Source organism: Semicossyphus pulcher, unplaced genomic scaffold (genome assembly GCF_022749685.1).
Source record: "Semicossyphus pulcher isolate SPU_LCO1_2020_fin unplaced genomic scaffold, fSemPul1.0.p SCAF_10, whole genome shotgun sequence".
Classification (NCBI taxonomy): Eukaryota; Metazoa; Chordata; class Actinopteri; order Labriformes; family Labridae; genus Semicossyphus; species Semicossyphus pulcher.
The window spans coordinates 9,788,584-9,799,170 of NW_027211604.1; the positions used below are offsets into that span (position 1 = coordinate 9,788,584).

At 40.8% G+C, this 10,587-nt stretch overlaps 1 protein-coding gene across 1 annotated transcript; it reads left to right on the forward strand.

The window, feature by feature from the left end:
- Positions 1 to 10,222, forward strand: chrne (cholinergic receptor, nicotinic, epsilon). The gene is made up of 12 exons (XM_069673139.1): positions 1 to 79; positions 6,150 to 6,283; positions 6,512 to 6,556; positions 6,736 to 6,845; positions 6,978 to 7,133; positions 7,355 to 7,458; positions 7,538 to 7,738; positions 8,183 to 8,297; positions 8,409 to 8,523; positions 8,615 to 8,822; positions 9,103 to 9,236; positions 9,362 to 10,222. Exons 1-12 carry the CDS (start codon positions 13 to 15, stop codon positions 9,527 to 9,529), a joined length of 1,557 nt encoding a protein of 518 aa, XP_069529240.1. The 5' UTR covers positions 1 to 12; the 3' UTR covers positions 9,530 to 10,222.
- Positions 10,223 to 10,587: the final 365 nt, after the last annotated feature.

A 10,587-nucleotide genomic window follows, 5' to 3' on the forward strand; every position in this document is an offset into this window, starting at 1 on the left:
TCCTGGAACAGGATGGCAGCACGCAGTTTTTGGATATTTTTCGGAGTTGTAACTATCCTCGGGACTTTAATAGATCAGGGTAAGTGGCGCAGTGGCGAACCGTTGGCACATCCTCATCAGCTGGCTGGCTGCCCTCGTATTTGTCAAAATAATCTTTGGCATGTCATGTGCAGGCAGATAATCAGTGTTCAGAGGGACAACCAGTTCCTAAACTCTTGATTAGTTGGCCTGCAAGAGAAAACGTTGAATTCTTTAAACCTTTGGAAAAACTTATACTGTTGTAAGTTATTAAATGTGTGTAAATGTTAAACAATTTTGGATGCAGAGAAATGTGTTTTTCTCTCATTTAAAGCATACTGCAAGCTTACATACAGTCAATCTAGTTTATGTACGAACTTGCATGACTGCTGATACTAATGTTGACAAATATAACCTGATCTGCTTAGTGTAGCGCATGTATTTAATCATATTGGCTCCAAAAAAAGCAGCCAGTGCAGAGACTAGTCAGTGCTTTGTTGTGAGAAAAGCAGTTTGGAGTGTGAGGCTGCTCTGGTTGGCATAGATTGGGCTCTGCAACAGTAGGAAAATAGACGACCAGAAAGGCTACAGCTGCAATAGAAGCACAATTGAAAGCCTTTTTATGATGGACATAAAAAGAATGTATACTTTCGTCAGTCCCTCCAGGATTTGGCTGCATTTTCTGTGATTTTTGCGTCCAAAAATGCCCGGCTACGCGGCAACTTCTTTAAAAGGTTGCAATGCAAGTTGCGATGTTTTGAGGCTTTTTTTCCCCTGTGTAACACTGGACACATCCACTGTGACTGACTGGGACAAACTCTCCAATAAAGCCATCTATTGGCTGAGTGGGCTGTTTGCCTTTTGACTTCACTCCTGTTTGATTTCCGTGTCAAGACGCCAAATAGAACGTGTTTAGAGAGCTCTGAAATGCTCAATTTGTACTGCACGTGCACACTCAATGCCAATGTGTGTAAAGGAGAATCTAAATTTAAGACATGGAGTATTGGGTTCATTATTATGGAATCGCAATATAGAGTCTTAAAGACACTGTAGTTGGAGGCCGGATTAGGTAGCTCATGAAAGGAAAACAATCCCATCGGAGCCGCTCTCTGCTTAACAGCCAAAAAAAGTCAGACGTATCTCCAGCATGCAGCGTTCCAAACATATTAAAGGAATAGTAAAAGATGCCCCCGATATTAATACAATATTGCAAACATCAGGGGATTAATACTTTGAATATCAAAGACGCGAGTTCACCGTTCGCCGTTGGTTTAGCTCGGTGGGTAGAGCAGGCGCTCCATATACAGAGGCTACAGTCCTCAACAGGTTCGGCCCTTTGCCGCACGTCATCCTCCACTCTCTTCTCCCTGTGTTTCCTGTCTCTGTCCAGCTGTCTTATCCAATAAAAAAAAAACAATCTTTAAAAAAAGAAGTGAGTTTGGTGACGTAAATGACTTCACGGAAATGTCTCCACAACTTCCTGGAGGGACTGATAAATATGCGTTTAAATGATTCTGCCATTCTGGGTACGAGAAATTGATGACTTATTAAGTCCATCTCTGTGGCAGAGGTCAGAAAAATCCCTCAGTGAAAAGTTTCCAGCATGAGATACATCCTGAATTGATTTTACAATGATCTTGATATTGTACACCCTCGCAGAAAGCATTCTGTAATAAGACTGAGGACTGTCAGACATTATACCCTGAAAGAATCATGCAGACTTTGTCCTTGACGAGCTTTTTACATCCCCACAGATAAACAACGTGTTGTAGGAATTACTTTTCTATTTAAAGTCGTGATCTAGATGGAGAACTTGAGGTGAACAGCTGTACTTACAATCTAAGTATTAAATCAAACTATACGCAGGTGATGCTCGGTACAACGTTAGGAATCCTGCTCCTCCCTCAGTCAGAACATGAGGCAGTGCTCTGTATAACAGGGCAGAGATGCCCTTTGGTCGTTTGTATAGGAGTGTGTTTGGACAATGAGACACGGTCAGCTCGGGTGAGCTCGGCTTGCTTTTACCCCAGTCAGCAGTGCTGTTGTACTGTTTACTTGTGTGGTTATGTTGTTCTGACCCTGTTTGTCTGCCTGCTTCATGGTGACCTTAAAGTGTCAGGTCAGCTCAGTGACAAAACAAGAATTCTGACATACAGCTAATGCTACCTCACGCTACCTTAGATTGAAGATATGCAAACCATTTGAACATTTGACCATCACCTCAGCAGTCACATGTAAGCTCTGCCTCTAGTTTTCCATCATGTCTCTGAGCAGGCTTTACTGTCAGCCGCAGGAAGTGACCAGGTCAACGCTGTGACGCCACACACTCACAGCACTTTGTATCCACATAATAACATAATTGATCCACATTAGCCGACTGCACTGCATTAAGAAGAGCAAAGCACACCGTACACTCACATGGCACAGTGTTCACAGTCACTATCTGTCGCAGAATGAGGTAACACAATGGTGTCTGCCAGAGAGGGTAGGCGGAGCTAAGCGGCTGCTTTTCCGGTCTCTGCAAGTGTTGCGAGTAAACAGTAATCTACTATGGCTGAACAAACAAAGGAAAGATCGATGACTACAGATACAACTTCAAAAATAAGTGAAAATACAAAGACAAAGAAACAAATTTGACGCTCAGATGAAGCAAACAGTCTGAAAAGGAAAGCGAACGTCAGCGAGGAAAATCAAGAGTTACAACCGGAGCCAACCGTGGACGTCACACATGCAACACTGTCTGATATCTAGGAAGTGTGCTCCCGCAATTACTGTTTATCACCATAGGTGCCGCCAAAGAGAACAAAACTGAGATCTTTGATATTACCAGATTTGAAAGCATGTAATTTAAAAGCCTCTTATCCTACATTATACTTTTTTGTAGGGATACACCGATACCGATACCAGTATCGGAGCTTAAGTACTCATACTTGTACTCGTAAAACTACGATGAGTACTGCACCCGCATACCACTTTACAGCTTGACGTTAGCCTCCCGTTAGTTAAGCAGGTCGACAGAGTAGCAAAGGTGAGTGTTAAAATGTCAGCAACAGTAGCAGTTGCATCATTATGTCTATTTACTTTGTTACAGTCAGAAAGTGAGGAACATCTGATGAAAATGAAACCTGTTTTTAAATTATATTATTAAGTACTCATATCTGTACTCAGTATCGGCCAGTACCCAAATGTAGTACTTGTACTTGGTCTGAAAAAAGTGGTATCAGTGCATCCCTACTTTTTTGAATCATTCAGTGCTTTTATATTGTACCATTATAGTACATATTGTGGTTATACCAAAGCAGATACAGTAAATTGTCTGTGTTAAAATCTGAGTTATAGACTCAGTATTCCTCATGTTGATAGAAAATAGATTACAAAAACAACCTCTTGAATGCCACTATAGAAACTAACACACAAAGGGCTCTCCAGGGTGATACTCCAGTGGAGAAAACCTCCTAACCTGCCTGGACCAAACATCCCTACATGGACGACTGAAGTAAAGAAAACGTGATAATGTGCCCTTCCTGTGTAGAACACAGAAAACATGCTCCAGGGTGCCCTTCAACTGGGAAAAAATGTGATAAAGTGGATATTCTGAGGAGAAAACTGCAGAAAGTGCCATCCAGGAGGCCGTTGTAGTAGAGAAAATGCGACAGAGGGCAGAATAGGGTGCCCTTCCAGTGGGTAAAATTTGACTGAGAGCTGTGAGGGGTGCCCTTCCAGTGGAGAAATTGTTAAAAGGGCCATATCGGATGCCCCAGCAGTGGAGAAAACATGTGAAGGTACCCCTCCACATGCAGCAGGTTCACATTTTATTTATTTGCCCCTCAAAAAGCCCGAGTCTGCCACTGCCTACCACGATAAACATGAATATTAGAGCCTCATTTAATGTGATTTAATTTTAATACGCCATACTGTCATCTTGCTGTTTCTATTTCAAAACGTTAAGCCTTATATTACCTAAGATCTATACGTTCTAAGCAGTTCTATAATCTTACTATTTGTTTTCCCCTGTGATGAAACTGGATGAAGTGCTATGGATCTGCTTACATTGGCCTGATGGGACGCTACCAAACAGCTGCATTTAAGTGAAATGACGCACTTTACCGCTCCATGCTCACATTACAAATGTCATTGTTACATCCGTTTACACATTCACTGATCACTGTGTTATATAAAACACTATATTTAATAATTAACAGTAATGTCAGACCCTTGGGAAGTGACACATCTGACCACTGTCATTACACTGCCTACAACACTGATCGTCCCACAGGAGAAGTACAATAACAGCTCAGTGACATGCGTGCACGGCTGAACCAGGCAGACGTCGATCATGGGGGGCGACATCTTTACTGCTGTGTTGTATGTGCTACTGTCACCATTTTAGTCTGAGAATAATATTGATGATTATTGTAGATGACCTGAGTGTGACTTGAAGTCCGGGTTTAGAGTTTCCCAGCTGCTGTGTAACCTGAGCTTTGGATAGTGACAGTTGGCAGGGAAGTGTCTAACATTATCTCTGCCTTCCTCTCTCTTGTCTCTATTGAAGTTTATACTGAAGAAGGACCTTCATCCATTTTCATAAATACATTCATACATCATCTCTGTGTCCTGATTTTGCTGCTTTTTTCCACACTGGTGCATGCACAAAGCAAAACACCAACAATGTTCAGAAATACATTTGAAGTTAATAATAGTATTAAAGGTGTTCTGGGTCATATGGGTTGAAGTTTTGCTGTTTGTTTTGGTTTAACTTTTAGAAAACTGTGTAAAAAGGTTAATTTGTGTTGATCTGAGGAGAGACGGGCATCTGCACCACACTTTTCTGTTCATTGTAAATATTTCTTTACACTATTCAACAAAATATGGACAGAGGATTGGAAAGTTTTGACAATATTTATGATCCCAGTTTGTTCATATTTGAGAGTATTGATATGCACACTTTTAAATTTGTTTAGCCACTTTAATGTCTTACCAAAATAATTCTGAGCTAATCTAAATTCTTGACCAAACTTGTAAACTACTAAATTCAATATATTAAAATGCTGAGACGGTTTTACACGGTTAAAGTGGTGATCTTAAAGATCTGTTTTGTTCTCTTTGGCGGCACCTATGGCGATAAACGGTCATTACGGGAGCACACTTCCCAGATATTCATACAGTGTCACATGGCTCCCTTTGTCACAGTTGTAACTCTTGATTGTCCTCGTTGACGGTCGCTTTCCTTTTTAGACTGTTTGCCTTCATCTGAGTGTTGAATTTGTTCCTTTGTCTTTGGATTTTCACTTATTCTTGAAGTTGTATCTGTAGTCATCGATCTTTTCTTTGTTTGTTCAGCCATAGTAGATTACTGTTTACTCTCAACACTTGCAGAGACCGGACCCTCTCTGGCAGACCAATCACTGCTGGCTGATGGAAAATGCGTCACTAACTGGGACGCGCTTGTGATTTTTTCCAATGGCAAACACCAAAAAAACCATCTAGCAGTACAAATGTAGAACAGTCATAAAGTGACCAACCTGGCTGAGTTTTAAAGTTTCCCACCATTACCTATCTATCTCACCTTTGCTAACATTAGGTCACAATAGCCACCAAAAGCTAATGGTCATCCCAGACCAAGTAAGGCTGTAGTATCAGAACCCCCAATGAACTGAACAATGTGGGATTTAATCACTTACAAGACAACAACAGGATCATGTTTAATCTTACAACATAAAGTGACAGTAGCAGCAAACTGGCTGCTAAATGTTAGCAACAAAGAGTTAGCCACTGTAAGCTACTGGTCATACCAGACCAAGGAAAGCTTTATTAGAAAACCCCTCATGTGTTGAACAAGGCTGTGTTTTACAGCATAGAAGACATTTAAAGGAACGTGAATGCTAACAACATAGCCTAACGGTAGCACAAGTAGCAAAGACTCATAAATTAACAGACTGATTAAGCTACTGGTCATAGCAGACCAAGGATGGCTTTAGCAGCAAGACCTTAAAATGTGTAAAAAACACTAATTATGCTAGATGTTACATAGTCCTGGTTTAACAAAGAGAAAGCTTACATTTTGGTTGGTTAAAATGACAAGACATGCACATAAACTCACTCCATTTCTCATCCTCTTTTTTTCCATGCAGTGCAGTGCAATGAGGCGTTAAAACTTTTCAGTGACTTGTTTAAAAACTACAAGAAGAATATCCGGCCCGTGGTTCATCCTGAAGACAAGTTGGAAGTCCGGATCAAGATGACCCTCACTAACCTGATCTCTCTGGTGAGAACTTACTACTCTTTCTTGTTGCAACAGCAAATACATACGACTCTTAGAAAAGATCATGTCCACGAGTTCACCATGATTCTCACAGGACGATAGCATTCATCATTATGCTGGCCAGAGCATTGGACATGAGCACAATAACTGCTCCTTTCTGGAGTAGTAGCTTAGCAGTGCAGGATCAAAAAGTACAACTTGAATATTCATACTGCTTCATTTATACCACAGAATGAAAAGGAGGAGACTCTGACGACCAGTGTGTGGATTTTGATCGTGAGTTTTCCCTCTGTTCTTACAGTTTTTGTTTTGTTTGCACAATTCCTGGCAAACCATTTTGTAACAAGGTGAATTTTGCCTCAGGGACTCCCCCTCTATTTCTCAGGCCTTCTCGCTTTCACTTTCTCGGGCCTCCGTTGTGTCTCGTTGACCTTTCTCACAAATGTCGTCCACAGCAATGGTATGATTATCGTCTCTCCTGGAACACCTCTGATTATCATGACATTGGCGTTATTCGTGTCCCAAGCAGCCACGTTTGGCTTCCTGACATCGTACTTGAGAACAAGTAAGACATAAGTGAAGTCTTGCATTTAATCCCTGCATGCAGCATTAGCACACTGTTTTTGTTGTTTTTCTTTTGGTAAATATATACTAATTTCAACTGTTTATTTATTTATTTTTTTCCTAATCTCTGCAGCATTGATGGCAAGTTTGATGTGGCTTACTATGCCAACGTGTTAGTCTTCAGCGATGGTTTGATGTACTGGCTGCCTCCTGCTATCTATCGCAGCACGTGTGCCATTGAGATAACCTACTTCCCATTTGATTATCAGAATTGCACACTTGCATTCAGGTAGGATACAATTACATAATTTCCCCATAAAATTACTGTGTATAACTGCTTATCTATTATTTAGTTTGATTCTGTACATGCTTTGTCCTTTAACATGCTAAGCTAGTGGTTTACCCCTAGCTAGGCTCCACTTAGAGCACTAGCCACGTGTTCATAGAACTGGAGTTACATCCAGATAACTTCTATTTTCGGTTCTCTGTCCTCACTTCACTGACCACTAGATCCCAGACGTACAGCGCCAATGAAGTCAACCTCATCTTGGACACTAACGATGATACCGGCGAAACTATTGAGTGGGTGGACATCGACCCGGAGGCTTTCACAGGTACAGTACATTCACATTCAATATTTCATGATTGAAAAAACACAGTTCCTCTCCAGCTTATTATATTTTCACACCTCAGAGAATGGAGAGTGGGCTATCGTCCATCGTCCGGCCCGGAAGATATACAATACACAGTATACCCCAGATGACCCGGAGTATCAGGAAATCTTGTACAATCTGATCATCAAAAGAAAGCCTCTTTTCTACATCATCAACATCATCCTGCCCTGCTCCCTCATCTCCTCACTGGTCGTACTGGCCTACTTCCTGCCTGCACAAGGTCTGTGAAGCCATGTCGTATTCCTTAAAGCTATCATTACATAGATTTATATTGTTTTAAATGGGCTAATATTCCAACCTAATGAGGTGTTGTCTTCAACATAAAACAAAATAGTTGCTTTTAAAATAGCCATAATAAAAAAGACCAGAATTTAGTGGTGTTATTTTTTTTATAGCTGTGCTATAAAAGCAATTAATTTAAGGGGGAAAAGGAAATAAATCTTTAAAAGGGATTTTTTTTCACTGTATTGTTTTTTCTGATCCCTAACTGAAGCTGTAATTATGTTACATAATACTTTATAAAAAAAGGCCTTTTAAAATATGCTACCCTACCATTGTTTGCTGCATATATGGTGCCTGATCATTTCAAGTATGGCTCCCAAAGCTGGCACTATTTTTCAAGTGTGTTCCTCTGTCTCCTAAATCTCTGTTGTCCCCTTCACAGCTGGGGGACAAAAGCTGACTGTGTCCATCTCTGTCTTGCTGGCTCAGACTGTCTTCCTCTTCCTTATTGCTCAGAAGATCCCTGAGACATCTCTGTCTGTGCCTCTCATCGGCAAGTGAGTCAGTGTGTGTTCTCTGCTGACCTCTGCTGGAGCTTTCCTGTTCTTTGTAATCCAAAGAGTCTGAGCCTCCTCTTCAATGCAGATCTTCACTAATGTCTTCCTCAGGTACCTGATCTTTGTTATGAGCGTCACGACTCTCATCGCAACTAATCAAATTGTGGTGCTGAACTTCTCCCTGCGTAGCCCCAGCACTCATACCATGTCCGAGACCATCAAGCATGTAAGTACATCCTGTGCAGCAGAGTTAAATAAGTTAGTTTACGCATTAGTTGAAGTGTATTTACAAGAGCTATCTATACCTTTTCTCGCAGGTGTTCCTGGAGGTGGCACCTCGCTTCCTGGGCATGGCCCCGCTGGTGGATGACAGTGAGGTGACAACAGAGGTGAACGGGGTGAGGGAGAGGCGACGCAGCTCCTTTGGCCTTATGCAGAGAGCTGAGGAGTATGTTCTGAAACAACCTCGAAGTGAAATGATGTTTGACAAACAGAGGGAGAGGCATGTTCTCCAGGGATCGATTGGTAAGACTTCTATTTCTACAAAGCTCCAAAATCTGACCACAACACATCCCAGCTCAAAAAGCTGTCGAAATATTTCAAAGAAGGTATAAAATTGCGCTCCAGTGTGTCTGTTGTTGCATTTATTTATATCTCTAATATGGCCACTTATTTGTTTATAACTAGCATACTGTATGTCGTTAACACCTCTTTTTTGCCTCATCACTGTCAAAGATGCTATTGACTGCCTCATGTAAAGCTGTTGTATGCAGTTGTCTAAATGTCAGTGTCTCCCTCCCCCTAGTGGACAATATAGATGTCAGCAGCACAGCCAACCTCTATAAGAGTTTGTCCCAGGCTGCACCTGAGATCAAGCAGTGCGTTGATGCTCTCAACTCTATCGCTGAGAGTAAAAGACAACAGAATGATATTGGATCTGTGAGTGTTCCTTTAAACTTTACCTGCCTAGCCAAACAATTTGTATGCAGTCTTGTGCAAAACGATCCTGTCCATGTTGGTAAGTTAGTTATCTAATCTCTACTTATGTTTTTTTCTCAATAAAGGAAATTGAAAGCTGGGTTCTGATTGGGAAAATGATTGACAAGGTGTGTTTCTGGGCTGCCATCGTCCTCTTCATCACCGGCACAATGTGGATCTTCCTAACAGGACACTTCAACCAGACACCTGAGTTTCCATTTCCTGGAGAGAACAAAAAATATGCCCCGAGTTAAAAGAAAAAGGAAAAAAAGCCTTTTTGTCTGATTCAACCTGTCCAAGGGTCACTGTGCCTCATGCTGTCTGTAAGAGCTGAGCGAGCCCCAGCCTCAGATTCACGTTTGAGTTCGCAGGACTTCAATAACATAGATGTCTGATTTCATCTTTATCTGTTTTCATAGTCGGAGCTCAGACTTAACTTTGAACACTGTGCAAGGGAGGGTTCTCATCAAACTTTTAACTTAGTTCGAGGTTCTTCAAAGTCTAAGATCCTTGGATATATACATTTCATGATGGATGAGGTCTAGTTAATCATCATCTTTTTAAAATACAATTGTGATTGGTATGTTTTGTGGTTTAAAACAATCAACAATGCGAGTCTACTTCAGGCCAAGGCCAATTTACCCCCATGCAAAGAAAGTTATTTCTGTTTTCAACTTCTGTGCCTTTACATTTTACACCGAGCCATCAGCACTGTTAAGAATGTTATATATATTTTTTGGTTAAATGAAGTTGCCAGCCTATCATAAGAGTCATCCATGTATCACACTGCAAAACATATATATCTGTTGAAGTCTGGATATGTGTTCCTGCATGTACTATGTCTTATGTGAAGCACCTGTGCATGTAACTTGAGCCAGCCTGCTCTGAGTTGAAGCCTTATTCGTGCCACTATGACTTTTTGAACGTTTTGTTAGAGGTAGATGACTCAGAGGGATATTGTCTCGATTTCTTGTGCCATGTTTTTTAAATAAATATTTTATTTTGAGCATCAAGACTTTTTGCATTGTGTTAATGTTAGTACTTGTAAATGAAAAAAATAGTTATGTTTAAGCAGTTGTGCTTGTCTTATTCATCAGATTGGACCATATTGTGGATCTTGGAAATGTTTTAAAATAGAGAAAATGATCAGACAAATGTGATTAGCAGTGACAGCAGCTGTACTGTTACATATACTTCCTGTGTGTCTGTTGTTAATAATTAATATTTTGTTTTTTTTACTGTGATGTGGGAATCTGAATATCAAATGATGCACAATATAAAAGAGTTTGTTAGTTTTCGTACAACCTTTGCA